Raw genomic sequence first — 17,782 nt, forward strand, 5'->3', positions numbered from 1 at the left:
TTTGGATGTATAGCTGAATGAATGAAAGAACTTACGTGTTAGGTTGCACTAGTTAGTAAGCATAGTACCTTTGAAACCTTGAACCTGTCCAGCTATTATAGTACCCCCAAGCCTTCCAGGATTTTATTTGGAGAGTATAGAAGATTTAGAAAAATGAAACCTGACAAATAAATTTCTTTATTTTTACCAAGTAGCTTATCCTGCAAGACATAACGTAAAGAGATAATAATATTTAAATATGAACAGGCCCGGCTCCATCATAATGATGTACTTAGACTTATAATTGTATTGTGGGGATTTATGAAGTTTTTAATTTTTACAGGTCCTCTTTTTTGTGCCTCTGATGTACAAGTGCATTTAAGTATATCAATTTGAGTGCTTTCCTATAGAGTGAGAAATATAAATAAACAATATGGATTCTTTTACTGAATACTCCAACCTCTTAAGTAGCTTTAATTTTGCTGTTTGTATTTGTGTCTGGCTTCTTTCACTTAGGATAATGTTTTCAAGGTGCATCCATGTTGTAGCATGTATCAGTATTTCATGGCTTTTATGGCTGAATAATACTCCATTGTTTGAATATACCACATTTTGTTTATCTGTTCAGTTGATTGGTTATTAGCTGTTTTGAACAGTGCTGTTTTGACTATTTATGTACATGTTTTTGTTTGAATAATCTTTAAATTTTCTTGGATATTTACCTAGGAATGGATTTGCTGGATCATGGTAATTCTGTTTAATTTACTGAAGAACTGAAAAACACTTTTCCCAGTTGTTGCACCATTTTATACTTCAGTGTATAAAGGTTCCAATTTTTCCACATCCTCTCCAAAACCTGTTCTTTTCCATTTTTTTTATAACGGATATCCTAACTGGTGTGAACTGATATCATGATTTTAATTTGCATTTCCATAATGACTGATGCTGTTGAGCATCTTTTTATGGGCTTGTATATCTTCTTTGGAGAAATGTCTTTTCAAGTCCTTTCGTCTTTTTTGAAGTGGGTTGTCTGTTTGTTGAGTTGTAAAGGTTCTTTATTTAGTCTGAATACTAGACCCTTATCAGATATATGATATGAAAACACATTCTCCCATGTTGTGGGTTGTCTTTTTATTCTCTTGCTAGTGTTCTTTGATGCACAGAAGTTTTAAATTTTGATGAAATTGAATGTACCTACGGTACTTCTTTTTTCCTCCTTGTGTTTTTGGTGTCATGTCTGAAAAAGAATTCCCAAATCCAGTCATGAAAGTTTACCCATATGTTTTCTTCTAAGGATTTTATAGTCTTACTATAAAATTCATGCAAGGGGATCAGCCCTTGCAGCTGCAGCAGCTTGCCTCAGCCCTCGTAGCCCTGACTTCGTCTGAAACGTCGTTTAACTATCTGGTCTAATTAGTACATCACACTTTAATTATTATAAATTTCTCATATTTGGTTACTGATCCATACTACTACAAATAGTTTTTAATTTTTGTATGTGGTGTAAGGTGAATAAGATCCAGTTGTCTTAAGTTTCATTTGTGGAAGAGCCTGTTCTTTTCCCATTGAATGGTCTTGGCACCTTTGTTGATAATTAGTTGACCATAGATGCATGGGCTTATTTGTGGACACTCAATTTTATTCCATTGATCTATATTTTTGTCTTTACACCAGTAGTACTCTCTCTTGATTATTGTAGCTTTCTAGTAAGTTTTGAATTGGAGAAGTTTTAAGTAGACCAACTTAGTTATTATTAATGATATATTTATTGTTATTATTCAGAATCCTTTGTAATGCCATACAAATTTTAGGATCCCATTTTTCATTTTTGCAAAAAAGAACTTTGGGGTTTTGATAGGGATTGTGTTGAATCTCTACACATTGTTTTTGGTAGTATTCACATCTTAACAATATTAAGCTTTTTGATCCATGAACATGGGATGTCTTTGTGTTTTTTCAAGTTTTCTTTAATTTCTTTCAGTAATGGTTTATAGTTTTCAAGTATTATGCCGCCTTGATTAAATTTATTCTTAATTAATATTATTAAATTGAAGAATTTTAATACTACTGTAAACTGAATTGTTTCTTAATATTCTTTTCAGAATATTGGTAGTGTATAAAAATATACGGCTGAATTTTGTTTTGATTTTATAATCTGTAACTGCTGAATTTATTGTATAAATATTTAAGTGAGAAACAAACATCGTGAATTCACACTAGTATTTATAAATTTGATTATAAGATTAGGGGTTTAGAATATCTCTTTAATTTTTTAAGCTTTATATTTATAGCTCTTTTCTTTTATGCTGAAATCTTGAAAGTAGTGAATGTCGTGGTTTGTTATTTACATATGTCCATATGTATTACTTACATATATCCATTAGTAGTATGCTATTTTGATATTGTAGAAAATAGTTGCTGAAAACAATTTAAGAATTTTTGCAATTACTTTAAGTTCTAGGAATTTATATTCAAATAACTATCTTAAAATCATTTGAAATGATTTTTCTGAGGTTAAGTCAATTGATATATGGTTCATTTTGTTGTCAATTTTTGGCAGTAACCTATTTGCATTTTGATTTAATTTTGTTTTTATAATTATTTAAAATATTTACATGGTTCTAAAATAAAAATATGTATATTTATTCATATTTCTCTCTCCTTCTTAGATAAAACTTATACTTTGCTTTTCACTTTGTGTTTTTTTGCTAAACAAAAATCCTGGAAATCACAGTGTATGGAGCTCTTCCTTACTGCTTTTTATACCTGTATAGCAATGATTTTTGTATTCATGTTATTCCATATTAGATGGACATTAAGATGCTATGTAGGGAAATTTTGATGGGCTCAAATGCCTGTTTCTTCTGGCATTGAAACTTTAAAGTATTTTATTTCTTATTTTTATCAAAAAGATGTTATTTTACCACAGATACTCAAACAGTATAGAAGCATATACAATAAAAAGTGTGAAGTTTTTTTGATTCCCATTAGTCCACTTTCTGCCTATGCTTATCTCCAGAAATTTATGGTAAGTTAGTTCAAGACATTTCTTAGGAGTGTACAGCATTTATATATACTATTACAAATAGTTTTTAAACAAAATTAGGTTTATATCAATATTCTGCAACTTAAATATTTTAATGAAATATGTTATCAATTGAACTTTAGATTTGGGTAATGAAAAAGAATTTGAGTATAAATAAAACAAAAATGATTTTGAGGCTTTTTGCTTTCAGTAATACTAGGTAATGTGTATGTATGTGTGTGTGTGTGTGTGTGTGTGTGTGTGTGTAATTTCCTACATTTTCTATATCATAATTCCTGCTCTAAAATCCAGAAAGTAGTATCTTAGCTATATTCTTTTTTACTTTCCTTAGATTCAAAGTTATATTTGGGAAGCCATTGAGAAAAATTGTATTGTTGTAATATATTGTGGCTTAATACTAAAAGTAAATCCAAATAAAGTCAGGTTATCTATTAACAGTCAGAGTTCAATGTAAGCTCTAGGAAAACAGGAAAAGAAAGACCTTGCCTATCATGCTCACCACGGGGCTACTAGCACCTAGGACAGCAACTGGTTCTCTCTTCTTCCCAATTCTGTATTAAAATATTCACCATATAAAGTATATCTAGATCATGCTATACAAACGGTTCTCTGTTTCTTTTTCACTGTTAATATGTGAACGTTTTTTGTATCAATGCTCTATTCTTTTAAATAAATATATTAATTGAGATGTTGTGTTGCATAATTAGGTAGTTTTAAAGACTTTAATTTGAACCCTATCTCTGACTTTGGCAGTCGTGTTTTTGTTTTTAAAATATTAGTGAAAGATGCAAACTTGAGAGTTAGGAATGAATGCATATAATTCTCTTTATAAAAGTGTATTATGAAAGCAAATGTGTTTATGTAGAATGGTATAGTGCATGCGCTTTAGTGAAATTTAATATATGACTCTTCTGACCATGAATATTGGAGTTAATTTACTTTAAAAAAACATTTTAAAATACATTTTTATTGAGAGGAAGGAAGAGGGAGAGAGATACAAAACATCAGTGATGAGACAGAATCATTGATTGGCTGCCTCCTACAAGCCCACTGCTTGGGATCGAGCCTGCCACCTGCGCAGGTGCTCTGACTAGTAATTGAACTGTGATCGTCTGATTCATAGTTTGATGCTCAACTCCCAAGCCACACTGGCCGGGCCACTTTAAAATATTTTGACAATTCACATAAGGAGAAATAAAACTAGTCAACATGTGAAAGAGTGTTCACTTCAGTATAAATGATGAAACACAAAAATTAAATGAGGCAAAAACACCCTTGCTCTCCAGTCACATTGGCAAAAATTAAAAATATAATAGTTGGTGATAGGGTTTTGGGAGATGTGTTACTGAAGGAAAATAAACTTATATATTTTTTCTGGAGGGTAGTTCAGCAGAGTTTGAGTTATACTTCTGGGGCTTTATTTTTAAAGAAGAAAAATTTAGGGTATGTGCACAAATTTAGATATACATGAGTTTTTATAAAAATTTTATCCTGGGACCAATAATAATAAAACTACTTAAATAGTGCTTCCACCATGCCATACAGTATACCGTATTTTTCAGACCATAAGACGCACTTTTTTCCCCCCAGAAGTGGGGGGAAAAAGTCCCTGCGTCTTATGGTCCAAATATAGCCTACACATATACTTTAAAAAAAAAGTTATTTTACTTGCCCGGCTCTAAAATGGTTCTAAATGCTGCTGTTTACTTTACAAGGTTGATTATATGTGTTTATGACTGTGATGTTGGGTTTTAATGCACATAAAATATTTTAGGACACTATTTGTTTCAGAATCTTTTTTTCTTCATTTCCCTTCTCTAAAAACTGGTGCGTCTTATGGTCCGGTGTGTCTTATGGTCCGAAAAATACGGTACTTATTTAATCTTTTAAACAATTCTATGGTATTTATGCAGTAGGATTAAAAACGATATAGAAGAATATTTAATATGGGAATAAGTTTATAATAAGGATGAGTAAAACAACACATTGTTAATGAGTGTGTGCAGTGTAATTGCATTGACTACAACAATATAAAGATAAAACAACTTCTTCAAAATATGTATATTTATACTTATAATCCTACTAGAGGCCCGGTGCACGAAATTCGTGCATGGGAGGGGAGTGTCCCTCAGCCCAGCCTGCACCCTCTTCAATCTGGGATCCCTCTCACAATCTAAGACTGCTGGCTCCCAACTGCTCGCCTGCCTGCCTTCCTGATTGCCCCTAACTGCTTTTGCCTGCCAGCCTGATCACCCCCTAACCACTCCCATGCCAGCATGATTGATGTCTAACGGCTCCCCTGACAGCCTGTTTACCCCCAACTTCCCTCCTCTTCCGGCCCGGTCACCCCTAACTGCCCTCCCTTGCAGGGTTGATCAACCCCAACTGCCCTCCCTTGCAGGCCTGGTGCCTCCCAACTGCCCTCCCCTGCTTGCCTGATTACCCCCAATTGCCCTCCCTTGCAGGCCTGGTCCCTCTCAAGTGCCCTCCCCTGCTGGCCATCTTGTGTCCACATGGGGGCAGCCATCTTGTTGAAGTGATGGTCAATCTGCATATTACTCTTTTATTAGATAGGATAGGGGACTGGTGCATGGGTGGGAACCAGCTGGTTTGCCCTAAAGGGTGTCCTGGATCAGGGTGGGGGTTCCCTGGGGGGGGGGGGGGCGGCTTGGACGATGGGCCTGTGGTGGTTTGCAGTCTGGTCACGCGGAGACCCAAACTGGAATTTACTTACCTTCTACAATTGAAACTTTGGTATCTGGAATTTATTTACCTTCTGCAATTGAAACTTCGTAGCCTGGAGTGGAGCCAAGCCTCCTGCTTGCTTCTTGGCTGCGGCCATTTCTGTTTGGTTTTGTTTACGTTCTATTATATAATTGAAACTTTGTAGCCTGGAGTCGAGGCCTAGGCCGTTCAGGGCTGCAGAAGCTTGGCTTTTTCTATCGCCGGGGCAACCCTAGCCTCTCTCCTGCTCTCTGTGGCAGTAACCATCTTGGTTGGGGTTAATTTGCATACTTACTCTGATTGTTTGGTGGTCATGGCTGGTTGGTATAGCAGAGTGATGGTTAGTTTGCATATTATTCTTTTATTAGATAGGATTATTCAAATATTATATTAGCTTTATTATTGTTTTATTTTTACTAAACATATATTGTCTATGAACAAATCTAAGTTATTTTTTTAAATGTCCTTTGGTTTTGCAAAAGTATTTGTTTCTGGATTCTTGAACAGTAAATCCCCTAAGCACCTTTAAAATAGAATTCTAGTACTCTGTTTTCCCGAAAATAAGACAGTGTCTTATATTAATTTTTGCTTCCAAAGATGTGCTAGGTCTTATTTTCAGGGGATGTCTTATTTTTCCATGAAGAAAAATACGGTACACATTTATTGTTAAATGAAAATAAAGGAAATTTATTACCTGTATACGGTACGGTAGTACGGTAGTTGGTGAACACAAACCAGACAAACTGTGAATCCTACAGTATTAAGAATTTACTCATTTATTCAATGACAATCATGTCATCATCTTCTGGAACATCATCATAACAATCCAATTCCTGAATTTCCTAGTGAATTTCTTGTGACTCCATTTCTTTCAGAATCAGTGGACCATATCTCTCATGTTTAGCGGGGGGGGGGGGGGGGGGGGGGGGGGGGGGGCGGCGGCTTATATTTCACTGAGAAGGAAACCTGTAAGTAGGTCTTATTTTTGGAGGATGTTTTATTTTTCGAGAAACACGGTAGTAACAATTTAAATTTAAAAGTAACTTGTGAACACATAAGATAGGGATTAGCTCTGGCCAATGTGGTTCAGTTGGTTAAAGTGTAATCCATTGCACATGAAGGAAACAGGTTCGATTCCTGATCAGGTCATATGCCTTATGTTTCTCGTTTGGTCTTCGTTTGGTCTTAGGTTGGAGCTCTTGCTAGATACAACCAATTGATGTTATCTCTCTCACATTGATATTTCTCTCTCCTTCCCTCCATACCTGCCTGCCTTTTCCCTCTCCCTTCCTCTCTTCCTAAAATCAATAAAATATGGATTAAAATGAAGCGTGGTGTTTGATTTCTGCTAATTTGTTGGTGTTTTGGAGTGTTAGAAATGGAAAAGGATAGAAAGTTAAGCTTAAGTAACTCAAGTTGGAAGCCTGGCAATGGCAAAATAAAATGTTTTAAATGTTAATTTTGTGGTTGCTTGCCATGAAGTTTTATCATAAATGAAAAGAGAGAGGTGGGTGGGGGAAAAGAGGAAGGAGGAGGAGGAGGAGAGGAAGGAGGAGGAGGAGGAGGGGAAGGGAGAGGGAGATGAGAAGGGGGAGCGAGGAGCATGAAATTCTGGCCTTATTGACCCTTGTGAAGGAGCTAAGGAGGAGGTATTTTTACACCTTCTTGAGAATTGATTTTTCTCAAGTCTTCTGAGTCTTTCTTGCTCTTACCCTTTTCAGGAATTGAGAAAATTAGTTCACCAGATTGCTGCTATGCTAATGAGTCTGATCTGTGTAGGACTAGAATGTGTGCTTTGTTTATGTTAGTTTCATCTTTAAGAATGTGTTAAAATAGTTTTCTCAGTGAGGCTTTCTTTGGCCTCTTATTTTATTTTTTAATTAAAAATACTTATTTTTTAGAGCAGTGTTAAGTTTACAACAAAATAGAGGGTTGGGGGGTACAGAGATTTCCCATATGCCCTCTACTTCCACACATTGATGGCCTCCCCCATTATCATCAAGATTTTAAAATGTAAATCTATAAAGACTTGTTTTTTTTTTTAAACAGTTCTTTGCTGTGTATGGTTTATTTTGCAGTTTGACCCCTTATTTTAGCAGCTACTTTCCCTGACCCTGTATTTTCCATTCTCCTTTTCTGCATTTTTTAAACATTTAGCACCTGGTAATATGTAATTTACTTATTCAGTTTGTTTCTGTTCTTCCTCTCCATTTTAAGATATAAACTCCAGTGAGTGCAGAGATTTTTGTTTCCTTAGTTCATTGTGTATTCCCAACGCTCAGAACAATGCCTGGCACTTTGTGAGATTATTTGAATAATCAGTAGTGGGCACTCAGTATTTCTAGAATAATTAAATGCTTTATTTATGGTGGAGGTGAAATTGAAGTATTTACAGAAAATTAGGGTTCCCTAGTTCTTTGTAGTATGGCTGTTCATTGTAGGTCTAGTAATATAATTAAACTTATGGACAAGTTGAAATTTCTGAATTATTTTCTGAATAATGCCCAAACAGGGACTATTTCATTATTAATTGATGATATTGTTTATTCACTATTAGAAGCCCGATGCACGAAATTTGTGCAAGGGGCTTGGCCCTCGCAGCCATGGTGGCTTGCCTCGGCCCTTGCAGCACCAGCTTCATCCAGAAAGTCATCTGGAAGGGCATTTGGAAGGTCATTTGGCTGTCCAGTCTAATTAGCATATTATGCTTTTATTATTATGTTTTGCTGAATGAATACCAAGAAAGACTAATAAGTACAGGAAAAACGTTTTAGCTTTCTGTGAGATTCTGGCCTTATTGACCCTTGTGAGGGAGCTAAAGTTTAAGAAATATCTTGTTCTCTGACTAACATTCATCCCAGGAACTTTTGTGTTCTTAGGTATGTGTGTTTGGAAGTAAGATATTGTGGGAAAGGGAGTTGGATGAAATTTGTTGCATGATTGCTTTGTTGAAATCAAAACTGTTCTTGAATGTTAATGATCACTGCAGCTTTGTGTGAAAGCTTTTAGATGTGAGTGATAATGGGGCTCATTAGACAGAGTGTTAGGTGTTCCAAGATCTCCAATTTATTCATCCAACACTTAGGCCAACTATATGCTGTGCTCTCTGCTAGACTCCTGAGGATACAAAGTCAAGTAGGATAGATTCAGTAATGAAGAAACAATAAAAATGTTTGTTTTACAGTGCTTCTTTTAGGCTTGGGACCTCTCAAAAGGCAGGATAATTTATTTTGGGGGGGTATTTTTGGCTTTGATTGAATTTAAATTGAAAATGAGAATGATCTATTAACTATTGAAAAGTCTTTAATCACAGCATGATTTTAATATTTGCTATTGAGTTACAGTTTGTATTTTTTTAAAAGAATTCGCTTTTTTATTATATTTTATATTCTGTACATGTTTTATCCTTTTAACATAGTGCTTATCATAGCCCCGAGAAATAGGAATTATTATAGTATCAGTATTTTACAAAGTTGAGTTTCAGAGAGGTTAAATAATTTGCTTAAGGTTCATAAATGAAGTCTATTGATGCTGAAGTCCATAAACTTTTTGTGAAATTTCCCAAAGGAAGCTGATATTGTTTATATGTTTTTAATTTGTCTGTAGAGAATGTTAATTAACAAGATGCACTGAATTTGGAAGTTATGCTGCAAAGTCCTCCCCTCTCCCCACAAGTTGAATCTTTGGCTTTTGGTATTTCAAAATAAAAATACTCTTTTTTTTTAAATTAAAAATCTCAAGAAAGTTCATTATAGAAAGAAACATAAAAGAGAAAAGAAAAGAAAAAGAGAAAAAAGATAGCTGGGGTGAGGAAATAGTTGTATTGACTTACTGTTAACCTTTCAGCATATATGTGGTATTTAACAAAATACAGGTTTGAGTGTAAGACCTAGAGTCAATCTGGCCTCAATATCTAATGGTTTTTGTGAGTTGAAGTTTTCATGATTTGGGGCAAATTACTTCTTTCAGTTTTGCAGATGAGAAAATGGAAGTTTAGAGAGAGCAGCCTATATCATAGAGTTCTGAAGGTTAAATGTGATAATGCATATAAAATGCTTGGCATATAACAAATTCCTAGCACATCCTAGTTCTTTGCACATAGATGTGTTTTATTGAGATGAATCATCAAAATTTTAACTGCCTTTTTTTTAACCTAATAAAGATGTCTTTCCATATACAACATTTAAAATCATCAGATAAGCACTCCACACAATGGAATGATATAATACATTCAGCCATCTCTTTGGTAGACATTTGTTTCTAGTTTTCTGTTTTGCAATTATAGATAATGTGTCAGTGAATATTGTAGCAGACTTTTGGGTATGTTTTTATTCCATCGGGATAAAATTGGAGATTGTGGAGTAGGTACACTTTTAAGATTTCTGGTGCATGTTTCTGTAGTGCCTTCTAGAGAGGTTGTAACTATTTATCTAACAGTAATTTATAGGGGTCCTTGTTTCCCTGCATTCTTACTGAATTTGGTACAGTTTTTAAACACCATTGCTGATTTACGTAGTCAGATTTAATTTAAATTGCTTTGATTGCTAATAAGTCCGAGATTTATTTTTCTACATGTATGTTGGTTTTTGTGTATTACACTGTTTTTCCATTAGTTTTCAAAATGTCTTCGTTCCTACTTTAGTGCTTTCGTGGATGTTTGTATTTTCCTTATTGATACTATGAACCCATTGTTGTATTCCCCACAACTTCTCAACTTTTCTTGTAATCTGCTTATGTTTATTTTTGGATATATAGAAGTTTAAAATATTTATTTCAACATATCTATTGGTTGATCTTGCTTTGGGGTCATGCTTACAGAAGCTTACCCCTTCCTCAAACTCTCTAAATTGGCGGTCCTTGAACTTTTGGTCTCAGGATCCCTTTATACTCTTAAAAAACTATTGAGGATCCTGAAGAGCCCTTTTTCATGTGGATTAAATCTGTAGACATTTGCCACATTAGAAATGAAAACTGAGAAATGTATAAATATTTATTAATTTATTAAGAATAAGTCCTTTACATGTTACCATAAGCATTTTTAATGAAAAAAATCATTATACGGTAGTTTCCTTAATAAAAAGATTATTGAGAATTTTTACAGTTTTGCAGGTCTCTGGCTTAATAGAAGATAGCTGGATTCTCATATCTGCCTCTGCATTTAAACTCTTGCAGTATTTATCAGAGGACATGTTTAGAAAATGTCATCTTATTATTATGAAAATAATTTTGGCCTCATGGGCCCCCTAAAAGGGTCCAGAGACTCAGATAACACTTTGAAATGGCTGATACAGATATACACTTAAATTCTCCTCTTGTATTTTGATGACAACTTATATCTGGAAAATGAATTTGAGATAAATTTTCATATATTCCCTGCCCCCCATTAGCCAACATCTTTTGTTGAAAGATCCATTTGTATGTAAGTCATTGACTGGCTAAGATGAAACTGTACACCTATTTACAGTTACTGGGTGAGCTTAACTTAAGTTCCATTAAAGCAGTACCTCTTTTTTTGGTATTTTCTTTTAGATTCCTAATGGCTCCACCCCACTCCAGCTTCCAATTTCACAACATATTGTTCCGAAAAACAAAAGATTTTTTATTCATGTTTGTCATTGATTATGAAAGTGATGTATGATCACTATAGAAAATTTAAAACACACATAGAAACATAAGAAAAGAATATTTTGTCACTTAATATGCAAAGTACTGCTGATACGCTATTATTGCTGTACTATAATGGCACTTAATTATTGAAAAATGCTACACATAAATTCCTACTCTACTGTTAATAAATTGTACATCTTTTGAGGTGTTACTTAGCTTCTTGGAATCACTCATTCATCAGATTTATGTTTATTACTCTTTATGTGTTCCTAGGTGCATTGGATAAAAAGAACAAGACACGGTTTCCTGTCACTAAGTTTGCAGGTTAATGAAGAAATATACATGTTATATGATAAGTATGATAGCTGTAAGCAATTATAAATATTATGGGAAAGGCTAAACAAGCTAATGTTGAGAAAGGTTGAGGGAGTAAAAAGAAGGGAGGGAATTTGAAAATATTAATGTTTTACAACCTTACTTCAGTATTTGATGATGATAGGCTCTTTGGATCAAGAAAAGGAAGGAGTCAGGCATGACTCCCAGCTACCTGTCTTGAAAGACTGGGTGGATAATGATGTTAGGATAATAAAATCATTCACCCAGGGGATAATTGGGAACATCCCCCACTGCTAACAAAATATACATGTACTCTTTTCAACGCTCTATTCTTTGGCTTTCCAAGATCAGTTCATTTGTGGCCATGTTGAGTTTGAGCAGCCTGGAGATGAGTGGGAGGCTTTGGAAAGTTGCCAGGGGAGTTGTGTGGGCAAGAGAGTTGTAGTATATAGCATAGTTGAATGGAGGTTAAGATCATCTTTTAAGGATTCTTAACAGAAGAGAAGGCGGCCAAGGACCATCCAACATTTGAGGCACAGGCAGAGGAAAATGAGTCCAGCAAAAAGTAGTAAGGTAGAGGGGAACAGGAGAGTAGCAATGTGGAAGACAACTGACTAGAATTTAAAAGATGAGGAGGGTAGGGGAAAAGGTGACCTGAAGTGTTAAAACCCCTGCTTAAAAAGTCAAATAAGACCTGAAAACTGTTTATTAGATTTAGGAATAAGGAGACACCAATGACTTTAGCAAAAATAACTTAACTGGAAAGCTGGATATAGAGCTACAGCAAAGAGTATAGAGGTAAGGAAGTGGAAGATAATGAGTATTGGTTACTCTTTGAGAAGCTTGAGTATTAAGTTAGGGTGTGAAAGTTAGAAAACAGGGAGTTGAGAATGTTTATCTTCTAAGGAAGAAGAGATTGAACTGAGAGATGGGGAAATACTATCATCCTGAGGTTTCTAGAAAAATGATTTCAAACTTCTGTAGGAATTGTTCTAAAATCTGTATTTTAGATAATGCTGAATATGATTTTTGATACCATTTTATAGTACAGTGAGTTCTCAAAGTTGATAGATTCTATAATTTTAAGCAAAATTCTGTATAAGAAAAGCAGTTTTGCCATAGGACAATTGATATAAACAGCAGTTAAGTCCCTATAACATCTCATTAATGTTATAATGAAATGATGATATTATTGGAGGAACTGCTGTACTTCAGTTGTCATGAATATCAGGTACTTTACTGTTCTGAAAGATAGAAACAGCCAAGTTCTAAAATGTAACAGCTTAGGACTATTTAATATGATAATGTAGTACCTTTTTAATAATAAATGTCATCTTTCCTTGTGTGTGCATGTATCTCCCCTCCAATCTCCCCATCTCATTAATGTGGTTTGGTTCTAGTAGTAAATGCCACCTGCTTTTACAAATGTGCTGCATCTGACCCGGTCATTGTGGCTCAGTGGTTGAGTATTGACCCATGAACCAGGAGGTCATGGTTCAATTCCTGTTGAGGGCACATGCCCTGGTTGCAGGCTTGATCCCCAGTAGAGGGCATTCAGGATGCAACCGATAAGTGATTCTCTCTCATCATTGATATTTCTATCTCTTTCTCTCTGGAAAACAAACAAACAAACAAACAAAACCCAAACATATTAAAAAAAATAAAGAAAAAGAAACTGTCAGATGTGTTGCACCTTAATAACTGTGAACAGGGAAATCTATATCACCAAATTGTTAGACTTATGCTCTGAATGAGATTACTAATATTAATCAGTACTGTAAATTGTAAGGAAGATCTGGGGGGTTGCTTCTTTAAAGCTTGGTCTGTAATACATATGGTTCTGATTGCTTTTTCACTTAAAGAATGCAGAGCTCTGTATAGTTAGATTGCTTCAGAATCCTAATTTCAATAATTAGTAACCCTGAATCTGAATAAATGACTTACTTTCAGAACTTGACTTTCTTCTAATGATAATAGTACTTACTTCACAGGGTCATTAATGAAGTAATGCATGAAAAACGCAGTGTGGCACAGAGTAGATAGAGTCAATACGTATTAGCTGTTAATAATTATTTTCTGTTTGTCTCCAGGGTTTTGATTTTCTAAGCTTGATGTTTTTAGAAGTCTTCCTGATTAGAGGAGTGTTACTGTTTTTGAAAAGGAAATAGATTAAAATAGTCATACTGTAGATTTCATGTGTCTGGGAGGACAGTGAGAATTTGCACTATTGCACATGGGGAAAAAGTAGATTTACAGATGTGGTCCCGTCTCGCCCAGCCCTGATCGCCCCAGATCCCAGCAGCAAGCTAACCTACCGGTCAAAGTGTCTGCCCCCTGGTGGTCAGCCGACCACTCAGTCAGATACTTAGCATAGTAGTGTTTTATATATATAGATTGTATTATTTTCCATACAAACAACTCTAAGCCTACCTTAGTCCCACCCTGTATAAACAAGGAGACTTATTTCCTGAGGTAGATTAGTTGGTTGTTATAGCTGTTTAGGAAAGGTTTTTCTTAGAGGTTTTAGAAAACACTGTATTTCTTGAGGTGGTTCTGTAATCCCTTTATATTTGGATTGAATGCTAAAACATACTTAAAAAGAAGAGGGATAAAAGCTGAACTAGAATTATGGCATATATTTTACTTTGGGGGGGGAGAGAGGAAGGGAGAAGGAAAAAGAAAAGGAGGGTAGGAGTTGTAGACTAGTTTTGGGCAGGAAATTAATGTAACATGGTGAGGTTCATGAATATCGTATCAAAACAAGTGGGTAACCTGTAATTTAACCAAGGGCAGTACTTGGAGGGCAAGAAGTTAGGTTTTGTGCCATGGTCTGAGAAAGCCTATATTCACCTTTTTATATATGAGACTAATGTTCTTAAAAGAGAGATAGAATGCAATTTTTCTAGAATTTTTGTTAACCATAAATTTAATCATTCTTTACTTCTTTCTATCAAATAAATTACGCAATTCTTTGAAATGTTTTAGAGTTTTATTGAGAATCTTTATCTTTTTGATATAGTAAAACGTTAATTGCGGGGACCTGAAGCTGCAGGGATCTCCCTTTTCCATGTCCCGCATGGAAAGAGAGATGAATGAACCGGTTCTAAGTGGAGGTGCCCAGGGATTGAGAAATACTAGAAATAAAGAGAGAAGACATAGAAATAGATTTCAAGCTGGGAGCTGGGAGGGCTGCTGACCTCCTCTGCTGCAGAGACAGACTGACTGATAACCTCCTAAGCCATGTAGCACATCTTTTTATACTCCAATCCAACAAGGGATTTCACAGGAAAACAAGGAGCCTGGGAGAGCCCAGGTTCTACCCACTCATTAGTCAGGAACTAAGAACATCTCAGCACTCCCAGGGCGGGAGTGCAACTAACATGACTCTGCCAATATCCCGGGCCCCATCAACAATCTATAGAATGTCCAGGTGTCTTCCCATTTGCCCTCTACAGTTAATGGATGGAAAATCCTTTTTTGGTAGCTTTTGTGACTGTACCAGTACATTTGTAAGATAGTCCTGGACATTGAACTTCTCTAAAACCCACAGACCTCATTTATAAAGGAGAAGAGCATTTAGAATGTTTAAATATAATCAACTAAATTGTTTTCTTCTGAGAATTTTTCTGGATGTGTTAAATGTGTTATATATCGGGTCTAGTAATAATTAATGTCGTTTTTAAACATTCGTTTAAAATCTTGTTTGGCGTTGACTTGTATTGACATAACCTTCAAACACGTGGTATCTACAGAACGTGTGAAGTGCAATTAACAAGTTTTGCTTGAAAAAGTTTGTGTTTGGTTTGGTTTTTGTTGCAAAACTAGGGCTAAGAAGATGGCAGATGAAGAGCATATTCTGCACTGCATGCTTTACGAATTCCAATTAGGAAGAAAAGCAAGTGAGGCTGCAAAAAACATCTGTAGTGCTCTTGGTCAAGATGCAGTTAGCGCCAGAAAATGCCAGTGTTGGTTTGAGAAATTTCGCGAGGGAAATTTTTCATTAGATGACATGAGTGGTCGAGGCCGTGTGTCCAATTTTGATCAAGAAGCTCTTCAAGCTCTTTTGGTGCAAAATCCTCAAATTACCCAACAAGAGCTCGTGACAACTTTGAATTGTTCACAAAAAACAATTTCCAATCAATTGCGTGCACTTGGCAAAGTCCAAAAGTTTGGAAAATGGTTCCTCATGAGTTGACCGACAACAACCGTAATCAAAGAGTCACAATTTGCAGTTCGCTCCTCTCTCGTCAAAACCGTTTGCCGTTTTTAAAGCAAATTGTTACTGGAGATGAACAATGGGTGCTGTATGTTAATTTGGAAAGGCGGCCTCAATGGTTGGACAAAAATGAGGCTCCGCAGCCCACGCCAAAACCTGACTTGCATGCGAAAAAAGTGATGTTGTGTGTTTGGTGGAATTTTAAAGGAATTCTTCATTATGAACTTTTACCATCTAACCAAACCATTACAAGTGCAGTGTATAGTGCCCAATTGGAAAGGTTAACCCAAGCTTTAAGAGAAAAAGAACCCGCGCTAATTAATCGGAAGGGCGTGATTCTTCACCACGATAACGCACGACTGCATACTGCAAGAATCACTGCTGAAAAACTGTGCCAGTTGGAATGGGAAGTTCTCCCTCAACCTGCATATTCTCCTGATATTGCCCCTTCCGATTACCATTTGTTTTGTTCTTTGCAAAACTTTCTTCTTGGAAAAAAATTTAATAATGAAGAATGCCTCAAAAATGCATTGACCGAATTTTTTGCATCAAAATCACAAGAATTTTACAACAGAGGGATTAAAATGCTTTCTGAGCGTTGGGCACAAGTAGTAGAAAACAACGGCAACTATATTGTTGATTAAATTTTGTTATATTGTTTAAATAAATTTGATTTAAAAAAGTAAATTATTACTAGACCTAATAGAAATCCACACAGGAATTTTCACATGTTTTAAATGCTTTAAAACAGATTTTACTTTTTGATAACTGGTTTAATAGAAAGATCATGTGAAACTCAGAAATGATTTTAAAAATTAGCCGAAACTGGTTTGGCTCAGTGGATAGAGCGTTAGCCTGCGGACTGAAGGGTCCCAGGTTTCATTCCGGTCAAGGGCATGTACTTTGGTTTCGGGGTTATACAAGAGGCAGCTGATCGATGACTCTCTCTCATCGATGTTTCTAACTCTCCCCCTTCCTCTGTAAAAAATCAATAAAATATATATTTTTAAAAATAGTAAAGGTTTCATTGCCTTTTTAAAATAAGTGACTCCTATTTATGTCGGCAGCCAATGAGTGCCTTGGTTCTTGACAAAATTAATACAAAATTACCCTCTCAGCAATAGCTAGAACTTGTTGATATTGGCAGTGATAGATCAGTGACTTGACCATTAAAGCAGTGCTAGTTTTTCATTGAAGAGAAAAGAGATCTCTGTTGTCTATTGAAATATGTTAGATGCCTGTCAATTGAGAAAACTAGTGTATTTTTTGTGGGAGATAATGACTTAGTATGGTTTAGAATTTTTGAAGTAATGCTTGATTGCTTTATATTAAATAGTTGCTCTTATGGTCAAGTGCATCTGAAAATTAAGTCTCCATTGTAACACCTGGAACATTTAGAAGTCCCTGGAGAACTTACCTAAAAGGAAAAAAACCTAATAACTCCAATTTTAGTTGTCATAAAAATACTTCCCCTCTATGTACAGTCAGTTGCTGTTATGTGATAGTTGTTTTCCAAAGGCATGTTATAAAAAATTGCATATAAAAAATGGTTTTAAGTACTTTTAGTAAAAAGGGTGGTGGTGGCTTACCAATTACAAAGTAATGTAATAGTTAGGTTTTCTTTTTCTCTTTAGTTATGGCTGTGTGTCTATAAAACCTAAACCACATTGAACAAATTAGTATTTAATGAGTAGTTTTCTTGCCAGATTAATGGCCCTTTTCTGTATCACTATTTATCATTATTATATGTTGACTGTTGATATATAGGTATAACAAACCACTCCAAACCTCATTTGTTTGCTGCTGCTCTTGAGTCTTTAGATCAGCCTGGTACTAAAGCCATCTGGGCCAGGCTTAAGTAATTGATTATGGGC

General features: G+C 35.2%; 1 protein-coding gene across 8 annotated transcripts in view; it reads left to right on the forward strand.

Annotated features, from left to right (window-relative positions):
• The window catches only part of GSK3B (glycogen synthase kinase 3 beta), a 180,612-nt gene that overhangs the window by 13,007 nt on the left and 149,823 nt on the right, over positions 1-17,782 (forward strand). For 5 of the 8 annotated variants that reach the window (XM_036447141.2, XM_036447137.2, XM_036447139.2 and 2 more), the window contains exon 2: positions 11,630-11,680. The exons of 2 other annotated variants lie outside the window; for them this stretch is intronic. In XM_036447141.2, coding sequence (XP_036303034.1) covers positions 11,630-11,680 — 51 coding nt within the window. Of the gene's footprint in view, positions 1-11,629; positions 11,713-17,782 lie in introns of those variants that run through there. One more of the 8 variants, XM_036447143.1, reaches the window with a different exon arrangement.

Source organism: Pipistrellus kuhlii, unplaced genomic scaffold (assembly GCF_014108245.1).
Source record: "Pipistrellus kuhlii isolate mPipKuh1 unplaced genomic scaffold, mPipKuh1.p scaffold_m20_p_2, whole genome shotgun sequence".
Lineage (NCBI taxonomy): Eukaryota > Metazoa > Chordata > Mammalia > Chiroptera > Vespertilionidae > Pipistrellus > Pipistrellus kuhlii.